The 23,720-nt window shown below is 48.9% G+C and overlaps 1 protein-coding gene across 1 annotated transcript; it reads right to left on the reverse strand.

Annotated features, from left to right (window-relative positions):
- Positions 1-16,689: 16,689 nt before the first annotated feature.
- Positions 16,690-22,531, reverse strand: BHLHE40 (basic helix-loop-helix family member e40). Its single transcript, XM_077857992.1, has 5 exons — positions 22,184-22,531; positions 21,946-22,015; positions 21,577-21,684; positions 20,496-20,619; positions 16,690-19,205 (listed from the first exon to the last, which is right to left on the reverse strand). The coding sequence occupies exons 1-5, from the start codon at positions 22,261-22,263 to the stop codon at positions 18,349-18,351; spliced, it is 1,239 nt and encodes a 412-aa protein (XP_077714118.1). The 5' UTR covers positions 22,264-22,531; the 3' UTR covers positions 16,690-18,348.
- Between the last annotated feature and the right edge of the window lie 1,189 nt (positions 22,532-23,720).

A 23,720-nucleotide genomic window follows, 5' to 3' on the forward strand; every position in this document is an offset into this window, starting at 1 on the left:
CGTGGCCGAGGTCACACAGTGAGAAAGGGGTCACACACACTCTAGGTTCCAACTCAGAGCTCATGACCACAATACTAGCCCCCGCCCCCCACCAGCACCACACCAGCCACCCCAACGTAAGGCTGGAAAGTGTCTAAGAGGATGCCAGGCAAAGAAATAGCGAATACCGTTCTAAGAGCTTTAAATGTAATAACTCATTTAGCTACAACAACCCCATTTTAGAGACCAGGAGACTGCGTCTCAGGGAGGTTAGGTAACTTGTCCAGAGTCCCAGTGCTGGTAAGAAGCAGGAACCCAAGTAGACTGGCTTAGAGCCGTGCTCCTGGCCTTGCCAACACATTGCCTTTTGAAGTGATCATTTAGAAAATGACTTTTATATTTATTTTCATCACCATCATTTTCATTTTTGTCTCTGGAGCCCCCATGCACACATGAGGCATGACCCAAATCACTTCATGCAGAGTGAAAGGATTGACACATGAATGAGCAGATTCGTTTGATGTAGGTGCCACCCCACCACAGCACCCCAGCCATCCCAAATCTGACATGATTTATCACCTTGACACTCAGCTTCTCTGACTTGCCTTGAGCCAGTGATGAAATCTCTCAGTGCTCAGGATGTAGAAAACAGGGTCGTGTCTTCCAGTAAACAGGCCGAGGCTTGCAGGGAGGGGGTGCCGTGGGGAGGAGTTCACAGCGATGGTTATCACTGAGTAAAAGCTTTCCTTTTCCTCCCTACGTGATGACGTGATGACCGGGCTCCTGTGGCAGAGGTTCCCTCCCCCTAAAGGCTGTCACTGTTCAGAGGGTCTCATCGCCCAGGTGTGGGCTGATCTGAGGACTGTGTCAGTCAGGCAGGCCGTAGGCATTGAGTGGTTTCTAGGACTTCAGAGGAGACCCTTGCCCAGACTTGGCATGACGCTCATTGATGCCTGACATCCCCTGTCATCCATTCATTATTCAGCAAGGAGTTATGGGGTACCTACTATGTGTCAAGCACTTTTCTAGGACCTGGAGAATAAAACAGACAAAAATCCCTGCCCTCGGGGAGCTTATATTCTTCTCAGATATATCCACTGGAAATTCTTTTGAATGGATGGCAGACACTGGGAATTTTGCCTTGTTGGGTGCTGGGTGTTTTTTCACTCTTATAAATATTTTTTAAAGGTTTATTTATTCAAATATTTTTAAAAAGATTTTATTTATTTATTAATTTCATTTATTCATTATTTATTTATTTTATTTATTTGTTCACTTATTCATTAAATATTTATTTATTCATACTGAGCCACCCAGGTGCCCCCACTCTTGTAAATATTATCGAGCTTTGTCAGGACACAGTTAAGGCACCTTTTAGTTGTTTCAGGTGGGAGAGTAGATCAGGTCTGTGTTATTCCGTTTTGTCCAGAATCAGTTTTTCTTTAAGAAGAAAGGCTCTAGAACTGGGAGAGGTAAGAATTGAAAGCCCATTTGTTATTTGTACCTTCATGTGAATGGGTTTCTAAGATCCTTTCTTAAGCATTGTGCTAACAGGAAGTGAAGAACTGAAAGACACTAGCATGGAATGTAGGATTCAGAAGAAAAATCCAAAAATGTTCATGGAGAGGTGCCTGGGTGGCTCCATTGGTTAAGCATCTGCCTTTGGCTCAGGTCTTGATCTCAGGGTCCTGGGATGGAGACCCACGTCCAGCTCACTGCTCAGTGGGAAGTCTGCTTCTTCCTGTGCCTCTCCCTGCTGCTTGTACTCTCACTCTCTCTCAAATAAATAAATAAAATCTTTTATTTATTTATATAATTTTTTTTTTTTTAATGATAGTCACACACACACACAGAGAGAGAGAGAGGCAGAGACACAGGCAGAGGGAGAAGCAGGCTCCATGCACCAGGAGCCCGACGTGGGATTCGATCCTGGGTCTCCAGGATTGTGCCCTGGGCCAAAGGCAGTCGCTAAACCGCTGCGCCACCCAGGGTTCCCTATTTAAATAAAATCTTTAAAAAAAAAATACTCATGGAGCCATTATTTTATTTGAATTCATCACAATCTTGCAAATCTTCCAATAGGTCAAGGGCTTCTTTCTATTTTATAGGTGAGGGATGAATCTTGGAGAGCTTAGATGTCTGGCTCAAAGCCAGGCAACTGGTTAAAACCCAGGGCTATGACTTCTCCCCTAGAGTTCCTTCCAACAAACCTTGGGTCAGAGGTCGCCATCCAGGGAGGGAGAACAAAGGGCATCTACAATCCCCAGCACCTGTACTGACTTGGCTAGCTCACACACCTGCTGGCCTTGCTCCTTCTGTTTCAGGTTTTTATGAGAAACAAGCTTGGAGCAGAAGCCAGTACAGCTCCTGTGCCCTTAAGCAGCAGCTACAGGTTAGAAAGATAGTGAGCAATGTGACAAGAACGTAGATTCTATGAGAACGGGGACCACAGTGGTTACCCCTGGGGCCCCCATGCCCAGCACAGCACCTGGTTTTTGCTTTTAAGATTTTTATTTATTTATTCATGAGAGACACATACAGAGAGAGAGGCAGAGACACAGGCAGAGGGAGAAGCAGGCTCCACGCAGGGAGCCCGATGTGGGACTCGATCCTGGGTCTCCAGGATCACGCCCTGGGCCAAAGGGAGGCACTCAACCACTGAGCCACCCAGGCATCCCCGGCACTTGGTTATTAAGGAATATTTGTTGGACTGCCAAGCACGAGGGAATGGGTGTGTAGGTTAAACAGACAGTAATGAACACCTGTCTCGGTTACTTCAACTACCAAATGGAGATGATGATCCCTTTTCAATTTTGTCAATGTATTTTAGGCCCTGTGATGGCAGGAGTTTGTGTCTGTTTTATTTAAGTGCTGCTCTATCCCCAGCATCTAAAACAGTACCTGTCACACAGGAGTTCCTTCAGAGGTAGTGTTGGGTGCAGGGACAAGAGTGAAACACGTGGGTTTCAGTGAATGTGTACCCAGTAGGTCCCAACATAGCATCATGGTTCAGAGCAAGAAATTTGAAGTCAGACCTGAGTTTGACTCCTGGCTCTGTTACTTCTACTTCTATGACCCCCCCCAAAAAAGTCTCTGAACTTGTTTTCCCCAGGACATATAACGAGGGGAGTCCTCTTCTCTGCATGACGTGTCCTGAGGATTAAGTAAGGTCCTGTGTGTGGAGTGCTTAGCACAGTACCAGGAATGAAGAAAATGCTCCAAAGTTATTAAAGTTTTCATGTGGCTAAGAGTAAAGGTGTATTTTTTTTAAGGGTTATTTTTCTCCCAAAAGGACTTTTATCCCTGAGGCTCCCCCTCAAAAGACCCCAGAGGTTGTTCTCCTGAAAGATGAGGCTGCCTGGAAAATGAATCCGTCAAATCTGTTGGCAGCACAGAAACTCCTTGAGCCCGCAGGGCAGCACCCCGACGTGCCTCGCGCCAGCTGGATCCTGATGCAGCTGGATTCGCTGTGGGAGTGCCAGCCTCTGCCCGGAGCCCTGGTCTGCAGCAGCCCTTTGACATTGGGATGTGCCTTTTCTTGTCTGGTTGGCCTGGCCTCAAAGCTAACAAGCAGCCCATTCCCACACCAGGGTGAAGTGGGTGCTCGAGAGATCACCAGTGGAGATAGTGAAATCTAGTCCCCCAGCGAAGGTGGCCAGCAGATAAAGTGACGGCCCTGGGCTCTATCATTCTCACTGCGGCTCATCCACCCTCATCGATGGATCTAGTCCAACTCCCAGGTCAGAGTTCTGGGCTCCCTGGCCTCAGCTCGTAGAGCCTGTGTATGTGTCATCAATATTTGTCACTGTTTGCCTTAGAAACGTTGGTCATTATCAAGGAAGATTGCTTTGGAAAGAACAGTCAATGAGCCTGGCCTTGCTGGAGACACCAAGGCAGGGTAGCCGGCCCCAAGGGTGATTAGACAAGCCTCTGACACCAGAGGATGAGGCTATTCAAAAGATAAGGTAGGAAGCGTGCACACCACACACAACACTTTCAATTCATGAAAGCAATTATTCTGTTGATTTAAGAAGAAGGAGATTCCGGGGGCCCCTGGGTGGCCCAGTTGGTTGACTGACTATTTGTTTGATCTCAGTGCTGAGATCGAGCCCCATATCAGGCTCAATGTCAGACCCTAATTGTCCCTCTCTGTCCCTCCACTTGTACACTCTCTCACTCTCTCTCAAATAAATAAATAAAAGGAAAATAAAAAAGGAGATTCCAGACCTAAGTGTCCATATTTCTTTTTGATATTCAAAAGTACACCATGTCTTTCTGGAACTTAAGTTTCTCAGGCCTCACTACTTCTTTGTGGCTTTCCTCCCCATCTGTTCCTCTCCACTGCAAGCTCCCTTCAAACACGTGTGTGTGCATGTGTGTGTGTGTTTATGTGTGTGTAGCTAGCTCATGTGCTTTCCCTCATTCATTCAAAAATAGGCAGTATTGTCCAACGGTTAGGAATGCACCTGGGAAAACCAGGGCTAGAGGTTGTTCTGACGATTGCCAACCTACCGACTTCCAGGTAAGTGGTAACTTATCTACTTACTCTCTCAACCTCCTCTCTCTCATCTCTAAACTGGGTATGATAGTACCAACCGTATAAAGCCAGGTGACAGTCACCTAAATGAATACCCACAAAGCATTCGAACAGTGCCTGGCATATAGTAAGCACTCAATAAAGAAGATACGTGCCGTTCTTAGTCTCTAACAGCCAAGACCAAAGGGAGGAATGTGGGGTGATGAATCTGGGAGTAACTAGTGTAAGCAGAAGTGTAGCCAGCCCTTGGGACAATGGAAGGGCTTTCTCTCTCTCTTTCTCTGTTTTTCTTTTCTTTCTTCTTTTTAAAGATTTTATTTATTCATGAGAGACACAGAAAGCAAGGCAGATACATAGGCAGAGGGAGAAGTGGGCTCCCTGCAGAGAGCCTGATGTGGGCTCGATCCCAGGACCCCAGGATCATGACCTGAGCCAAAGGCAGATGCTCAACCACTGAGCCACCCAGGTGCCCTCTCTGTTTTTCTGTCTCTCTTGTCTCTGCCTGTCAGCTTCATTCCCTGAAACTGGCCCCCTCCATGTGGCAAGAAACATGACCACCAAAGCATCCTACTTCCTTAAAGAGAAACAATTTTCTTCCTAGATCCAAGACCCTCCTCCACCCCCAAAATCCCAGGGAAAGACTGATTGGTCTAGCTTGGGTCATGTTTGTATTCCGTGGACCAATCAGCTATGGGGGTAGGGGAGAGGAAGAGATTCCTCCTACCCCGGGCCCCCCATAAGGAAGCCCCCACTTCTGACGCTGTCTTCTCACCACCCTTAGCACTTTTTATCATGTACTGGCTGGAAGGCGTGTCATCTCCCCAAGTAGACTGATAAGCTCCATAAGAGCAAAAATGATGTTGGACGCTGTTTTCATGCTTCTCTCTCCCCTCTCACCCTGCCCGTCACACATAGGATGGCAACATCCAGCACACTGCTAGTCACATGATCATGGAATCTCCCAGATAAGGAAAGAGACTGAAGAAGTAAGACACAGAGACAGCAATTTGCCCAAGGTCACACAGCTCCAACTAGACTCCAGGTCTCCCACCCTTTGATTTCTGAGAGTTTTCTCTCCCTCCTAGGGTCAAGACTCGGGTCCTCATCCTTACAAGGAAACCTCTGCTGGCCCAGTCACTTCTTGCCTCCTCAGGTTTATCTCATCCATTCTATACATCTTCAAGGTGGTTATTATTTTTATTATTTTCATAGTTGCCTGAGGCACCTACACTGACCTACTTTCCTCTCAGAGATAAAGGGATTGTGACTCTGCATTCCAGCCAAGGTGGCTTTTTTTCAGTAATTTGCCTCACACCCCCCAACCCCCAACCTTTAGGGCTTTCGCACTTGTGGCTTCCTCTGTGTGGAACACTATTGGTTTTCTGGGGCTGTTGTAACAGAGCCACAGATTGGGTGGCTTCAACAGCAGAAATTTATGTTCTCGAGTTATGGGGGCCAGAAGTCCAGAATCAAGGTGTTAGCAGGGTTGGTTTCTTCCAAGGGCTTCGAGGGAGTATCAGCTCCCAGTCTCTGCCCCAGCCTCTGGTGAATTGCTGACCATCTTTGGCATGACTCTGATCTCTGCCTTCATCCTCACATAGCCTCCTCCCTGGATCCTGTCTGTCTCTGTGTCCAAATTGCCCCTTTGTACAAGGACACCTTATCAGATGAAGGCCCACCCTAATGACCTCAGGTTAACTTCCTCACCTGTATAAAGACCCCATTTCCAAATAAGATCACATCTGAGGTATTGGTGTTTAGAACTCCAACATCTTTGGGCGGGGCGGGGGGGGGGGGCACACGGTTCAACCCATAATAAGCACCTTTGTCACCTTCTTCCCTACTCCAACCAGACAACTCCTCCTTATCCTATCTCAGGCAAGCCTTCTCTGACACCAGGCCCTGTTGTTTTCTCTTGTACACTCTTCCTTCATGTTTGTCATGGATCGTTGGTATCTGCTTAGGTATCTGCGAGTACCTGTGTCCCCCCTCAGACTCTCTACTTCATAAAAACAGGAGCATGACTCTTCCATGCACTGCTACAGCCCCGAAGCCCAGAATCTGGGCTATCAGTAAAGGGTATCAGTAAATATCTGTGGCCTGAATGAATGATCTATTGAGAGAGGTTAGTCTTGCTAATCACAAAAAACGATGAGGAGGTATAAGCTGGCGCCTCAGAGGCAGAGAGGTTAGTGAGCCACCAGGGGCCAAAACCCCACCCACACACACCCTTCCCACCTTTGACTAATGGTCATCGTCTCTCCCTCCCCCATTTGCCTGGGAGAATTCGTGTCAGTAGAGCCTTGCAAACCTCAGGGAAGCTGGAGGTGAGTCAGAAGGGACGCTGCTGAAGTGAACAGCTCTGAAACCCGACCCCTGGCATTGAGCTGGGGGTGGGGTCAGGTTCATGGAAGGTAACGGTGCCTGCTTGAAGACTCCAGGGGCCCTAGGCAGCAGCATCTTTCAGGAAAGCATTCTAGTTGGTAAGGGGCCAGGTAGGCCCCAAGCGCCACGTCCCTGAGGTTGCTGTGCCACCATGGCCTGTGAAGGGTGGCAGGGTGGACTTCATTGTGTACACCCCTTCCCCAGTGGCCATTCTGGGCTCACCTGTGTAGGAGATACAGATATAATCTTTGCAGCTTCCACTTTCTCTCATGGAGGTGAGGGACACTTTCGTCTGGCCCAATTGAAGCAACTCGACTTACTCCCAGCATAAGAATTCCAGCCCCTGTGCTTCCTAGGACCCCCCGGGAGTATGGCACAGGCAGTAAAATCCCAAAGGGAAAAATGAAGCCCTCCCAAACTCAGCCTAGGACCAGGGCCAAGCTGGAAAAAGTGACTTGCTGGCCAGTCACCACGTTTTTCCCCAGTGAAAGGCTGACTCATTGCAACAGGCCTGGGCTGGCTCGGACTCGAGTCGGTGGCTTGGAACATGCCTGGACAGTGAGCGCCTTGTCTGAAGGGCTGGTCCACGAGAAGCCACGGGTCAGGGGAGCCCAGGCCACTGCCCTGGGAAACACCCGAATGCGGCCTCAGGAGCCCCTAGGGAAGTCGGGTGGGGGCCCCCCCTCCTCACCCCTCCCCCAAGCTCTTGGAGGCTGACATAGCCTGTGGCCCAAAAGGTCTGGAGAGATCCGAAGATGCCAGAGGGGGATTAAGCCCTAATATCCCCAGGGATAAATGTCATGATGCTCTCTCCCCATAGAAAGTTCAAACAGAAAACAACATTAAACAAAATAAACATAGGAAGACCCAATAAGGTCTTGATTTGCTTCATGAGATTATCTCAATAGATTTCTTCAGAAATATCAAAAAGAAATGATTTTCCAGTACTGGGGGCAAGGGAAGGAAGCTGGGGCTGCTTTCCCAGTGCCCTTTGTGCACCTGCTCATCAGGCATCATGCACAGAGTGCAGCTTGTCTCTGGTGGATGCCCTAGAACCTCTTCACTCCTCATGACATTGTCCATGTTGTCATCCAGGGCTCTTTGGCAAGGACTTTTGAGTCATACATTGGCTTAAATCCTGGCTGTGCCATCTGCCTGCCATGTGACCTTGGGTAAGTCATTTGATCTCACTGAGTCTCAATTTCTGTACATGTAAAATGGAAATTACACAAGGTAGCACATGCACAGTGCCTAGCACAGTACTTAGCACAGAGTCTGGTATATATGCTAGATCTCTCCCAGCTTCTCCCCTTTATCCCCTACAGAGCTTCTCTCAGAAAAGAATGTAATCAGTCATTTGCACTTTAGTATGAATAAGCTCCTATTAAGCACCGTTCGTTCTTTTCATTCATTAATTCAACAAATGCTTGTGCACTTACCATGTGCCCGATGTGAGCCAGGTGCTACATACTCAAAGTACAGATTTTTCCTTTCATCATCACAATGGTTTCTGCAAGATCGCGAATATTTCCATTGAATGGTGGAGGATACTGAGCCTCAAAAAGGTGAAAGAATGTTCCCAAAGTCCCACAGCAGAGTCTGCATTCTCTTGTTCACTCAGGAAACCCTGGCTGAAGTTTTGCTCTCTTTCAGGAGAGGCATGCGGGACACAGCAGTGAAGGAATTGGACCCCGATCTTAAGACCCTGAGAGGCTACCGTGTGTATTTGTACCTTTACTTTAATTGTACATCACTTTAATTGTTAAAGTCTTTTTTTTTATTTTCTATTTTTTTAAATTTTTATTTATGATAGTCACAGAGAGAGAGAGAGAGAGAGAGAGAGAGGGGCAGAGACATAGGCAGAGGGAGAAGCAGGCTCCATGCACCGGGAGCCCGACGTGGGATTCGATCCCGGGTCTCCAGGATCGCGCCCAGGGCCAAAGGCAGGCGCCAAACCGCTGCGCCACCCAGGGATCCCTAATTGTTAAAGTCTTGTTCAAACCCTGTGCATGTGGGCAGAGACAGCCTTCCCCTTCCTTCCAGTTGACTGTTGGAGGGAGTTGCCTTCTTCCTACTGTGCAGAACTGGTCCTGCCCAAGGCTGAGCTGACAAACCAAAAAAGCCTCCTGTCCTTTCTTTCCACATCATTCTGGGGCTCTGCTCAGTGCCGATTTCCAAGACTACCTTAGGAGCATTCCATTCTTGTCCCCCCCCTTTCTTTTTCTTCCTTCCTTCCTTCCTTCCTTCCTTCCTTCCTTCCTTCCTTCCTTCCTTCCTTCTTTCTTTCTTTCTTTTTCTTTTCTTTCTTTTTCGCACTTCATGATATGTAATACAGAAACAACACATGTTCATTATTAAAGAAAATACAGAAAAGCAAAAATTCTCAACGTAACATAACTCCAAGTCCTGCTAAGATGGTTAAAATTTTGTTATATTGTCTGCCAGGCCTTTCTCTCATGCAGTTATAATACAATTAATAATGGTGATAACAACGGTGATGACACTGATTTCCACTAACCCTGACACAGAACTTCCTCTGTGGCAGATACCCTTCTAAGCATCTTAATCATTTTAGCTAATTTAATGCTTATAGCAATTCAGTGAGCAGATTATTATTGTCCTCATTTTATAGGTGCAGAAATTGAGGCAGAGAAAGAGAAAGTTTAGAAGTATAGATGCTATCCTTTATTTTTAAAATGGGATCATTCTGAAGATGCTGTTTTGTGACCTACTTTTCCCCCCCTTAACAATAAATAAATAATAATAAATATACTTTCCCAACATGCTTTTTCATGAGTATTTAGTATTCCAGCATCAACCAGTCTTCTAGGTCATTTCTCTGATTTGTTTTTGTTTTTTACTATGACCCAGAGAGTCCATCCTTGTAGCTAAATCTTTGAAAACTTGATTCATAACTGCCTTAGAATAACTTCTAGAAGTAGAATCACTTGGTCTGAAAACAGACACGTTCCAAAGCTTCTGATGTCTCTTGCAAACTACTTCCTAGACAGGCAAGTCTCCTCGGTTGCTCAAGAAATATGAACTATCACAGCCACATGGAAGACAGTTTTGGGAATACCCATCATAATGACAGATGCTCATGCTATGGACCCAGGAATACCACTTCTGGGTGTTTACCTTGTAAGTATTATACATGTGCAAAATGATGCATGTATAAAAGTAGGCACTGCAGCCCTGTTGGAAATAGCAAAAAGGATCAGAAATAACACAAATGTCCATAATAAGGAACTGGTCAAATAAAAGATAGTATATCTATACAATGATATATTACACAAGTGTGAGAAAGCCTTTCTATATATTCATGGGGATAGCTGCCAAGATATAGTAAGTGAAAAATAAGTGCAGAATGGTGTAGATAACATGTTATTTCTGTATATAAAAAAAATGACAGCCCACGTTCATATGTGCACACATAAACATAAATAAGCTCTAAAATAAGTTGAAACAGTCCTAGCTGCCTACTTGCAGGTGACTTTGGTGAGGCCAGAGGGACTGGATGAATTGGGACAGGAGAAACATCTTTTTCACTGATCATTTTTCATGATTTTAGGTCTTGAAACCATTCTGTACTTGTACTCAGAAAATTAGTATTTAGGGGTGCCTGGATGGTTCAGTCGGTTAAGTGTCTGCCTTTGCTCAGGTCGTGATCCTAGGTCCTGGGCTTGAGCCCCATGTCGAGCTCCCTGCTTAGCAGGGAAGTCTGCTTCTTCCCTCTCAAATAAATAAATAAAAATCTTTAAAAAAATTTTAAAAAGAAAATAAAATTAGTCTTTAAAAATTGCCTTCCAGGAGACAGCAAGTGAAACGTGCATTTTTGGTAACTATGTACTTCCAGCAACTGTGCGGTTTGGAATACTATTTTCTTTATCAAGCTCTATTAAAAAATAAAAATAAACAAAAATTGTCTTCCGGTATTGTTAAATTTTTTTAGGTGTGATAATGCTATTATAATTTTTTAAGAATGCTTGCCTTTTAGAGCTATGTATTAAAATATTTATAAATGAAGTTATATAATGTCCAGATTTGCTTCTAAATAATATATGAGCAGGGGAAGCAGATCAGTACATATATTACAGGTGAAACTGAGCATGCACTGACAATTGTTAAAGCCAAGTTACTGGCACAAAGATGGTTCGTTATGCTGTGTCATGCATTTAAAAAAAAATAATTTATCAGGGTGCCTGGGTGGCTCAGTCAGTCAAGCATCTGCTTTCAGCTCAGATCATGATTCTGGAGTCCCAGGGATTAAGCCCTGAATCAGCTCCCTGCTCAGCGAGGTGTCTGCTTCTCCCTCTCCCTCTGCTCCTCCCCCTGCTCATGCTCTCTCTCTCTCTCTCAAATAAATAAATGAAATCTTCAAAAGAAATTTATCGCAGTGAGATTCACATAAAATTGACCTTCTTCTTTTTAAGCAAGATGGGGCTTGAACTCACACACTTGAGATGAAGACCTGAGCTGAGATGGCGAGTCAGACGCTTTACTGCACCCAGGCACCCCCAAATTAACCATTTTAAGGTGAACAGTTTGGCAGCACTGAGCACGTTCATGAACCTATGCAACTATCACCTCTATGTAGTTCCAAAATAGTTCCACCACTTCAAACTAAAACCACTGTACCCATTAAATACTCCCCTCCCATTTCTTCCTCCTTCCAGCACCTAGAGACCACCAGTCTGTGTTCTGTTGGCGTGCATTTACCTATTCTCAGTATTTCATATAAATGGAATAATACATATGCGACTTCTTGTGTCTGGTTTCTTTTACTGAGTACAATGTTTTCAAGGCTCATTCACATTGTAAAATATATCAGTACTTCATTGGTTTGTAGTCATATATATATGTACACACACACACACACACACACACACACACACCACATTTTGTTTATCCTTTCGTCCACTGATGAACACTTGAACTGTTGCCATCTTTTGGCTGTCGTGAATAGTGCCATTACGAGCAGTGCATACACATGTACTTGCTGGAGTACCGGTTTTCAATTCTTTGGGGTATATACCTAGGTGTGGGGTGGAAGGGTTCTATGGTAATTCTGTGTTTAACTTTTTGAGAAGCCACTTACATGTCCCCAAGCAGCTGGACCGTTCTAGATTCCCACAAGCAATGGATGAAGTTTCCAATTTCTCCACATCCTCGACAACACTTGTTATTTTCCGTTTTGTTTTTTCTTCATTACAGCCATCCTAGTGGGTGTGAAGTGATAACTCACTGTGGTTTTGATTTGCATTTCCCTGATGACTAATGATGTTGAGCATCTTTTCATGTGCTTCTTGGCCATTTGTATATCTTCTTTAGGGGAATGTCTATTCAAGTCCTCTGCCTATTTTTAAATTGGGTCATTTTTCTTTTTGTTGTTTCTGTCTACTTTTATATATGTTTTAAATTCTCTATAGTTAAAAAAAAGATACAAAAATATTAGATATTGTATTTAAAACTTTAAGAAACACTTACTTTTTTATTTTCTGGAAAGAGAGTACATTTCCCTCACCACCACCCCCTACCCCCACCACCGCTTGAATTCCCCAGAGACCCTTGCCTCATCCCAATCTCCATATGCCATTCATAATGCGATTCCAAAAAAAGCATTTGCCCTTCAGACAAATAAATAAGCACAAGTCTCTTCCCTTTCTCCTCCTCAAAGATGAGTGGGAGATGTAGAGAGCAGGGCTGAGATTTAGGAAGAACAGAGGCTGGCTGTCCTCATCACTGTGGCCTTAGCCAGAGGCTGACCCCACTACCTAGCAGCCTCGTGTTTCATTCCCTGATGTCCCACCTCAAGGTCTTTGCTAAGATTCCTCTGAGAAGGGAGGGTCCCATCTATAGCAGAAGAAACCTTCTAGGCCCAAATCCAGCCACATCACAAGACTGGATGGCCCAGCCGCGAGACAAGCATGTCAGTGGCTTCCATAGCCAATGGGAGAGGCTTCACCCAGCTCATGTTCTGCTGTGGTAGTCGGGCCAAACAGATGGCTTGGGATAAACAGGGGGGTGGAGGTGGCTTTGAGTGGCCTCAGCCTCCGTCTGGAGCCTAGAGAAAGAGGCAGGCAATGTGAAGGCCATGCCAGAGGAAGGGGCTATAGTTTGGGGCCTTCCAAACATGTGTGTCATGTTTTTAGCAGTAGAACTCTTCTTCCAACAAATCATTACAATATATAAGACAGAGAGAAAGGAATAAGGAAGCTGCTTCAGCTGAAGAGGCAGCGAGAAGCCCAGAGCCTCCCCTCCCTCCATGCCACGTGGCACCTCTGGGAATTCTGGGTCTCAGGAGAACACACCGATCCTGTTAACACATAGTTGTTATATGAGAGCACTTGGGAACTCAACACATTCTGTCTCTGTGAGCCTTGTAGTGGGCTCTAGAGGCCTGAGGAGAAACCTGGCAGCAATGCACGCTCCAGCCTGAGATACCAGGCCCATTCCCCAAAGTGAAGCGGCCTCTTGCTTACCCCTCACCATCCAACTACTAGGGAAATGACCAAGGGCTGGACAGATGGGCCAGGGTTCAGTGGGCTGTAGGAAGCTGAGAGAGATAGCAGCTAGCTGCAGTGGCCTGGTCTCTGAGCCTGCCCAGGTTCCCTTCCAGCAAGAAAGTGTGGAACTCAGTGTCGACCTCCCTCTCTCCCTCCCTCCCTCCAGCAGACTTGCCTTGACCTGAGCCCTCCAGGTCAGCCTCCTGTAGCTCCTGTCCCAGGCCTCTCTACCTGTACCTCTCCTAACCTTAGGAGAGATGTGAGAGTACCCCTAGTCCTGCCATAGAAAATATAACATAGAATTTCCTCAAACCCTGATTCTGGTTCTCAGCACAATCTCTAGCCCCTGCTCCCAAGTGGCCCCCAATTCCTGTGGGGATAGTTCTTTAACTAGAGACCCATTTTTTGCTGCAGGTTGGTGTGTGGGGGCATCTGTAAGGAAGCAAAGAGTTGGGCAAATAACCTTACTCTGAGTGTCAGTTATCTCATCTGCCCACTGGGGATCATAGTACCTACTCTACGGGGCTATTTTTGAGGATTAAATGAGATCGTGCATGTCCAAACCCAACAGCAGCTCACTTTAGAAGCAGTTCCATACCAGAGAAAGGGCATGATGCTGTCTTTTACATGATGTGTCACCTCAAGTGAGGCATTTCCTCTCTCTGACCGCCAGTTGTGTCATCTGTAAAATGGGCACATTAATATCTATCACAGTTGCTAGAGGAAATAGAGATAATTCACACAAAGTGCTTAATATAGTGTCTGGCACAGGGAAAGTACTCAAAATATGGTAGTAACAGTTGTAATTATTACTACTTTTACTTTTATTATTATTACTATCATTTAACTAGAAGGGCAATGTGATTTTGTAGTTAACCACATAGACATTGGAGCCAAATTGCCTAGGTTTGAATTCACCGCTAAAGCTGTGTGACCTTATACAGGTTACTTATCCTCTCTGTGCCTCCGTTTTTAAAAACTGTATAAAGGGATTCATAATTATATCTATCTCATGGTGTTGCTGTGAGAATTAAGTTCTCGTATGTGCGTGCTTTGAAGAGGTCCTGGCGAAACATAAGTGCTATACCAATGGGTTTGCTGTTAACAGCAGTAGTCCTTCTGTTGCAATTATTATTATTATTAACAACCGGACTCGGAAAGCCTTCTCCTTGGATTCGACTAAGGAGAGCCACAGTGCAACATTCACCATCCCACTAATGGTTTAGCAACTCGGAAGCTGTGTGACCTTGGGCAGATTACCTCCCCTCTCTGAGCCCGCTTTTATTCATCTCCAAAATGTGAGCCATAATACTGCCCATAATGGTGCTTCTAGGTTGTTAGGCTCCATTAACGAGCGATGACCCGTGGGAAGCTTCTAGCTTGTAGTTAATTAGGCCCTTGTCCCAATGCCCTGCCTAAGCCCAGCTCCCTACCCCACCCCTGCGGGAGGGCGCTTGGAGTCCTTCCTGCTGGGCGGGAGGGGGGCTGCCCGGCGCCCGCTGCCAGGCCCTATTCTGGGGGCCGAGCGATCCCGGGGCCGTGCCAAGCTTCCCCGGGGATCAGGTTTCTGCTGACGCGGTGCCAGGCACGTCTGCTTCCAGGAACCGGCAGCCGCATTTAGCCGCGGGCCGCACATGAAAGGGCTGCAGTCGGAAACGTGACGTTGTGTCAACAGGCGAGGCAGGTCAGCGCTGGGTGAGACCATCCCGGCAGGCCTGGAGGGTCACGCCCTGTCTGAAGGCGGCCAGGTCCCCAGCCTCCGCTCCCCTGCCTCTTGCCACCTCTCCCGGGCCTCAGGGCCAGCACTTCATCCCCTCACACTCACTCCCCTTTGAAACAGAGGACCTCTTTGTCCCCATGGGCCGCGGGTTGGGGTGCGAGCCCCTCCTTGCATCTCCCTCGGAGCACTTGGAACCTGCCACGAGTGGGCTGGAATCAAAGGCAAGAGCAAAGGGGTCCAGAGGGCCTGCGGCTCCCTCGGTACAGGGGTGTGTGAGCCGCCCGGCTCCAGGAGAGGGATTCTGGGTCGACTGTCATGCGTCTGATCCCTCAGATGTGTTGTTGGTTCAGGGTGCTCCAACTGCTGCCTTCAGTCCTGGCAAGCTACTCCTTGAGTTATGGGCCTGGGAGAGAAAAGGGGGCTTGCAAAACCAGTCGGGCCCTGATTTCAACCCCATGCTCCATCCCCAGGATAAACTTGACTTGCTCAGGTTTTTTACCAAAAGTCTAGCCAGAGAAGCCTAGCAATTCATGGGGGCATTTCAGGGACTTGGGCCGGGATGGAGGGGGGAGACCTAGAAGCCCTAAGGAGCTGCAAGGAGGAGAGACTTCCAGAATTTGTCATCTGCTTGCTATAGGGCATGTGATAAGGGCTCAGCATCCTGATTTTACCTAGTCAAGACCAGGCTTGGAAGGCAGACAGATGAGAGGCCATGGGTTGTCTCTAGACTCCCAGTGCGGTGCTCCTTCCGTGGTGCCATGCTGCCTGGAGAGAACTGTGTCCTTCAGAGTATGCATTCCGCATCTCACACAGCCAGGCAATGCTCGCTCTCACCTGCTGGCTGGCTGGTCAGGAGACAGTGAAGGCGACATCTGAGGCAAAGTCATGAGGGGCAGGTGGTGCCTTTGCCTGGCTGGGAACTCCCTGGGGGCAGGTTCCCTGCTCAGGCTGCAGACATCCAGAGGGTTCCCAGAGGACTCGGATACTTGGGGATCTGAAGCATGGCAAGCCAGGCACTGGCCAGCAGGGACATCCCTGATGGGGAGAAGGGGAGAGGCAAAAATACTCGACCCGGTCATTTCCCACTTCTTTTCCCATGGAAATTTTTTTTCTTCATAAGAGCACTTGACTAAGGAACACCAATATTCATTCACGCACAAACACACCCAACGAGAGGAAGTCCAGGAAGGATGTAGAAAATAATTATGGAATGTTGCCTTCAGCAGCAATAAGACAGGATATGGCAAATCCATTAGACTTTGCTAGACTCAAAAAAGTTAGACTGGCTTGGCAGAGGTGCTATCCCCAGCACCAATTATTATTGCATAATAATCCATTAAATCTTTTCTCCATGTGCCTACCCCTCCAGCAAGCTCCCCAGATCCTAAGGCCCAACGATTCTATAATTTGATTTTCTGTCAAGCTCTAAGGATCATGACAAAAGCAGGCTGGGGTTGGGGGGACAGGGACAATGTACTTTTTTTTGCCTAATGCTGGAAGGAGGCGCAGGGTGGCCATGAACTTTAGCAACCGTTAGTTAAAAAAAAAAATTTAAACAAATATTTACCATGAAATTGACCAAGTTTATTCTGTCTGAATACAAGGCACATAAAAAGCGGAATGAAATGACGCCAAGATTAACTAGTTGTTGCCTCCAGCCAAGAGGGGAGGGAAGAAGACAGCCGTATCACACAACTGGGGCATTCTAAAAAAATGCAAAAGACCATCTTTTCTCTTCCACAGGAAAAGGATTATTTTATTAAGTATTTTAAAACAACTACTTAACATTGACTCATAGATAAAAATATTTACAATTTCACACCTTCAGGAAGGCTCCAAAATATAAACACTGTACCTCTCCCTAGAGAAAAAAATTATTCTTCTCTTCAAAAACAGGAATACATTCATTTTTCTCACTTTGTAGATCAAGTAATTATACAAATAAACATCTGAAACATTTTCCTTTTTAATATATTTATATAATATATATTTATAACAGTTTTACAAATAAAGGCAATGACTTTATACCAAAATAAAAACAGGAAAAGAAAAAGTTAAAACACGATCGGCGATCAAGCATAGTGCATTTCAAAAAGCTGGTGCAGGGCTAGCTGGATGAGTCGGAAAACAAGTACTCTGGACCAAAAATAAAACTTCTTTGAAGGAGACAGAATCCTTTTTAGCAATAAGGACACTCCCTATGCCGTCGGGCGAGGGGAATTAGCCTGCAGAAAGGATCTTGCTGTGCCAAGAGCTGGTTAGGCCTTTAAGCTAAGCTTGGTAAAGGAGTTTTAGGATAGAACTGAAAACTGAGTCTAGCTCTGCTCGTTGAAGGTAGCAATTTGTTACTTGGCTTTATGCATTTTGGGGATGACTGCAGCATAGGCACCTGCATCTCGCAGACCCTGCTCTGGTTCCTGGGACAGCAAGATCATTTTCTAGGTGAGACCTAGGAATAGGCACCAGAGGCCCTGGGGCCTCCTCCCTCATTCCTTGGCAGCTCAGCTTGACCAGGGGGCCCTTTTCAGTTCCTTATTAAGCTAATCACTACGAAAGCCTGAGAAGGGAACTACATTCTCTTTATTCACCGGAGAAGGCAGCAGCGGGTGGGGAGCAGACCTGCAGAAATCTCCCCAAACCACTACCGTGCTATGCCAGTGTCTGCTACCTCACCACTTAGCAGAAAGCTCAGTGTGGCTGCCCTCTCCCCTTTCGGTGAGTCACCGCAACAATAAAGGGAGAAGGGTGGGGTCATTAGAGCTGGCTGGGAACTGCGCTCTGGAAAGCCCTCTTTTGAAAGTACCTTTCTCTCAAAGCCACAGACCCGGCTCCCAAAACGAAGACTGACTCACAGACCAAGACTTTGAAGCTTTTGAAAATCCAGCTGATTTGGATGTATCTGAGGGGGCTATTCTCCGGGTGGGGGAAAGCCCAGAGATCTGCTACAATCCCCCCTAAGTCTCCTGATGTCAGGCAATCCTTCATATCTTCCCTACGCCAAAAGGAGCTTTAATGTCCTATACCAGCACACGATGCACGCGAGCGCAGGTGCACGCACGCGCACACAGATACACACACGCACACAGGGACCCCAAAAATCTTCTCTCCATGCCTCAGATTATCTCAGCATACACACTAGAACAATCTTGCTGCAGTCACACTTTCTTTTTTGAGGGGGGAGGGGGAAGTAGGGAGGAAGGAAAGCAGTGCGGCAAGGTCCCCTAGTCTTTGGTTTCTAAGTTTAAAGGGGGGATCTGCTTCAAAGCTTGGAGCAGGGCAGAAGAGTCGATGGCCGGATGGGCTGGCAAGGGAGAAGGGAGTCTCTGAGGCATGAGCAAGGGGGCTGAGATCTTGTCTGGGTTCATGAAGCTGGTGAGGGCTGCGGCGGAGGCGTTGAGGCCCGGGTATAACACTGGGACGGAGGTGGGATACCAGCACTTCTCCAGCATGGGCAAGTAGGCAGTCGCTGACGGCGGGATGAGATAGAAGGGCAGACAGAAGGGAGGCTGGTGTGGGTGTGGGCCCAGGAATGGGGAGCTGATCAGGTCACTGCCAGTGAAGTGGCCTTCATCATCTGAGAGCTGCATCCTGCTCTTTTTTGTTGGGGGTTCTTCAGATTCTTGCTTAATAACACCGATCCTTTCTCCCATGGTGAACCTGCGTCCATGATCGCTTTTGAAGTACTGCTGCTCACCACGCAAGTCACCCTTCTCTGATTCTCCTCCGTAGCCACTGTCTGTGTCCGTGTCACTGCCACTCTGCTCCCCACTCGAGTGAGCAAAAGTCCGCTGGATGACCGGCACACAGTTTTTCCCGGGGCCTTCAGAGCCTTTGGCCAGGGAGCTGGGTTTCTCCTTGAAGTCCATGGCTTTGGGAGCCGGGTCTGATGGTTTCCTGGAGGTCCCCCCCTGCAGCAGCTCTGAGACCACACGGTGAAGGTGGGTGACTAGCTGTGAAGACTTCAGGTCCCGAGTGTTCTCATGCTTGGCCAGGTACTGAAGCACCTCCCGGGCACACGTCTGGAAACCTGAGCAGAACATCTCTTGACCTGCTTCAACATTTCTCCCCGACAGCTCACCTGGATCAACACAGATCCAAAGGAAGACATTTCAGAAGGTCCCGTGGTTCACCTGGATACCTACACCCGGGAGCTTTCCTTTCGGTTAACAGCACTTGCTGACTTTGTGTTCCTAACTCCAAAAGTAATACGATCGGGAAAATTTTGGATTACACTGAAAAGTATAAATAACAGAACAAAAATAATCCACTATCTTACCACTTACAGGTCAAATATGAGCTATAATGGCTGCATAATAACCCATCATAGAAACAGAACATAATTAATAGAGATGGACTATTTTCGCTCGTTGAATTTATAGCTCATTCTTGAGTTTTCATTATAAGCGACTCAGCAGTGAACATCCTCATATGTTTAGAGGATGCTCTTACCAGAGCAAGATTGGACAGGACCAGTCATAGAATGCGATAAAGAATAAAGGAATGATGTCACCTACGTTAGCTTATTTTCAATTTAAAAAGTTGCAATTGTGCTGGAATCTTTAAATTTCAAAGCTCTTTCTAAGCCTTTTCCACGTATCCTATCTATACGCCCCAAGACATCAAGTACGATCATCTTCCTATTTTCAATAAGAAAGCTGGCAGAAGCACTTGCTAGGTTTCTGGGATTCTCATCACATGGGTCTTGGAAAGAAGGGCAAGAAGAATGGAATGAGGGAGCGAGTAGAAGAATTTCTCCCCAGCCTGTACAGTATTATTTGGAAGGGGTGAAACTAGAAGGTTACAAGGTGACTGTGATTCTCTGGAAGTCAGTAGAAACTAATGATGAAACTTCAGTGGTTTCATTAGATTGTGCAATTCACCAAGATACCTAGTGGCTATTCAGGGAACCACATGAAATGTACGAAAAGCTCCTGCTGTCAACCTGCCAGGATCATACCACACACAGAGTGATAAGGAAGTAGAGAAACAGGAAAACACTGGGGCATACCCATGATTTACTCTCCAATGAGAGAGGACTAAGAAGACCAACTGTAAAACACCCAGGATACAAATTATAGGTGCCTTGGCATTTTAAACAGGAGGGGGAAAATGTCCCAGAACCCAGAAACCCTTAAACCAAAATGCCACGGAAATATTTTACCACTTGACTAATATGTATTCATGCCAGGTGGCACACAGCAGCATTCCAAACGAAAAGTCTGACCTTTTGGGAAAGATAAAATGACATCTCCCCCAACGAATGTGCATAAGCAATTTGTTGTAGGAATGTTTCTTATACCAGATGTTGAGCCCAGAGGCTATTTGTGCTACAACTCTTAGGTGATGATAACCAGACTCGGGCACTCACCAGCTTGTAAACCGCTCTGCAGGGCAATGATTTTCTGCTGCTGCTGGTCAATTAGGTTTGTTAGTGCTTTCACATGCTTCAAGGTAAGTTCCAGAACGACTGCTTTTTCCAAGTGACCCAAAGTCTGGAATAAAAAGAGCCTTAGTCAGCAGTGAGCTCAGAGAAGTCCCACCTCTGGGACACTTAGTAGCAATGGGACATATCTCTAAAGGGTTGGTGGGGGGAGGGAAGAAATAGCATTTCCTGTTTGACTATATTTACTTTTAAATTTAGAGATGATGTTTTTAAAAAGTGTGTGTCCGTATACATACATGCACACACTTCTGACTGAAGAATAAAAAAATGAGTGTCACTTATCTTTGAAGGCATTTTTGGAAGAGGTGGCTGCATCAGGAGAAAGCTCTGACAGATAAATTTCTCCAGCAGCCACTGCTGACCTTAACTCAGGGGAATCCGGAGATAACATTTCTCTGCAGTGGTGTCAACCTGAGGAGGGACTTCTACTGTGTCTGGCAGCCAAGAGGCTTCCCCTAGCTTCTTTTCCTGACACCCTTTCATAACTTTCAGCTCATCCAGGCTTTTTACTTCCTCCTCAAATACTATTTTTTTTTTCCTTTCCCCAACCGAGCGCTGCCAAGCCAGTAAGCTGTCGGCTACTGCCAAGAAAGGACAGGACATAAAAATCGCGCACCCAAACAAGTCCTCTTTATTTTTAAAAAGGGGGATGGCCGAGAGTAGGGGGGTAAATAAAATCTGCGTGTTGCTTGGTTTAGCCAAGTCAGCAAAACTAAAGAACCCTGAAAATCACCAGAAAGGAAAGACCTAAACTCTTGAAAACGAAGGCTAGTTGGTGTTGGAGCCAACTTGGAGAAGTCCAAGCGGTTCTCACTTCATTTGCATGAGGCTGCCAGAAAAATCCCAGAGCCGGGGGGAATGGTACCCCAAAACAGAGCCACCCGCCAGCTCCGCGCCGGCCATCTGGTCTGCAGTTCCCTGTGGGGCCTGCAGGCGGCGGCGAGTGACCCCCGCCCGCCCTCTGGGTAGAAGAGCTGGCTTGGAGCGGGGCCAGCTTCTCACTTACTGTAAGTTTGAGATGTTCGGGTAGGAGATCCTTCAGCTGGGCGATGCACTCGTTAATCCGGTCACGTCTCTTTTTCTCGATGAGCCGGTGCGGCAGTTTGTAGGTCTCCTGCAAGGCGCACGGGGAGGCGGTGGGCGCCAGGGCAAGCGGGCAAGAAGCCCCTCTCCTCCCCTCCCCTGCGGCGCGATAAGAGTTGGGGCCGCGGAGTCACACCCAGAACCACTTTCTGCCCCTTCCCGTCCAAGCCGTTTCACAGAAGCACCGAGCCCACACCTTGCATCCCCCCGCCAAGCTCCAAGTGCGAAAACTTTTCTTGGCAGCAGCGCGCGCGCCTGGGGCTGGGGTCCCGAGGGGCGCGGTGTGTCTTACCTTGCTATCCTCGCTCCGCTTTATTCCCCGCCTCGACTTGTACACTTGGTACATGTGGGCAAAATCCATCCTGCAGGAAGAGGGGCCAGGTAGGGTCGTGACTTTGCGTGCCCGAAGGCTGCAGGCGCCCTGGAGGGTTAGAGCCCCCCGGACGCGCCCGGAGCTGCTCCGAGTTGAGAGCGGCGCAAAACGCAGGGCCGGAGCTGAGGCTTGGAGGGGCCGGGGAGCGCCAACTTACCCAGGTAGGTCTCCGGGCTCCAGTCCCGGAGCTTTGGGCAGGCAGGCGGGGGGCGGTTGCGCGCTGGGGATCCGCTCCATGGCGCGGCGAGCCGGGGCCACTGTGCACTCCCGTCTGCAGTAGCGGAACGTCGGGGTGAGGACTGTCCTGCAAGGGGCTCCCGGGAGGGGGGCTGTCTCTCCGCAAGGGTTCCTCCGGGTCTGAGCTCCCCGAAATCCGCTTGGGCTGCCGGGCGCTGCGGCTTTGAGGTGCTGCTTCAGTTGGGGGCGTGCATGGTGTCCCCGCGGCCTCTGGCTCCGGCTCTGCGCGCAGACTGGCGGTGTGTGCTCCCTGCGCCGTCTGCGCGGTGCGAGCCAAGTGAATGAGAAGTGGGGCGGGCGGGGAGGCGGGAGGGAGCGCGGGGGGGCCGGCTGGGCGGAGGGGGTGGGGGGGCGAGCTGAGGAGTAATGGAGAGGCTGCGGGCTGGGTTAAATGGGAGCGAGTGGGTGGGTTGGAGCTACGTGTTCTACCCTGTGACTCCAGGCACGTCTGGCCGCTGCCAGGGAGGGAAGGAGCGACCTGCCCGCCCTCCCCCGGCTTCATCACATGAGTCTCACGTGTTGGACAACGCTCCCGCGGCTGCGAGGGAGCCCCCACCCCCAGTCCCGGCCCCCAGGTGTCTGCGGCTGCGGCGGCCTTTCCCCGAAGAGGGGGTGGCAGCGCGGCCTGGGTCCTGCCCAAGCGGGCGGGGGGCGCGGAAGCTGGAAGGGGCCGGGGAGCCGCCGCCGGGCCCGGGTGGTGGTGGTGGTGGTGGGGGGGGGGTAGTAACGTGGGCGAACCTGCCCCAGGGAAATGAAGTAAGTTCCCGTCTCCTGGGAGGGAACGGGGGAGGACGGATCCGCCCGCGTCTGACTCAAGCCGGGAGAGGAATATCCCCTCGCTCGCTCCAGCCCAGCCCTCTTCCTCCTCCCCCGCCCGGCCGGCTCCGAGGAACCGGCGCGCAGCGGAGGGAGTCGCCCGGCCCCCCTGCCCTCCCCGGAGGCTGGTGCTGCTTTCCGTCCCGGCTTCCCCGCCCCCACCCCCACCCCCACCGCCACCCCGCGCCCGGCGTCCAGGAATCGCCCGCCGCGGGGAGGGGCCGAGGGGCGGGGCGGATGTCACCCCATGGGAAGCGGGCCGGCCGCCAAGCGCAGGGGCAGCCGAGGCCGCCGCCGAGCACGCCGCGCGCACCTGACCGCCGAGCGAGCGCGCCGCGGGCCTGGCTCCCCGGGCTCGGCCGCTGGGGACAGCCCGCAGCCGCGCCGCCCGCACCCTCCCGCGCGCTCCCGGGGTCCCGCGGCCCACGTCCGCCCCGCCTCGGCCAGGCCCGCGCGGAGAGGCCCCGGGCGCGGCGCCCACGTGCCCTCCCTCCCTGCCCCCTCCGGAGCAGAGGCGCCCGGGTCGCCTCCCCTCCGGCTGCAACGTTACACAACTGCGGCGGCGACGCCTGCCCTGCGGCAGCACCGGGCGTGACGCTTCACGTGGCCGGAGCTCGGGCCACGGGGCCGCCGCCTGCGAG

This window comes from Canis aureus, chromosome 19, assembly GCF_053574225.1.
Source record: "Canis aureus isolate CA01 chromosome 19, VMU_Caureus_v.1.0, whole genome shotgun sequence".
Classification (NCBI taxonomy): Eukaryota; Metazoa; Chordata; class Mammalia; order Carnivora; family Canidae; genus Canis; species Canis aureus.

What these genes read in the sequence shown, in the direction of transcription:
- BHLHE40 (XM_077857992.1), bottom strand. Translation starts at nt 22,263, where the DNA reads ATGGAGCGGATCCCCAGCGCGCAACCGCCCCCCGCCTGCCTGCCCAAA. An exon ending in GAGCCCGGAGACCTACCTGG is followed by an intron (nt 22,016 to 22,183) that starts GTAAGTTGGCGC and finishes CTCTTCCTGCAG; the next exon opens with GATGGATTTTGCCCACATGT. An exon ending in GCAGAGCGGTTTACAAGCTG is followed by an intron (nt 19,206 to 20,495) that starts GTGAGTGCCCGA and finishes GTGTTGATCCAG; the next exon opens with GTGAGCTGTCGGGGAGAAAT.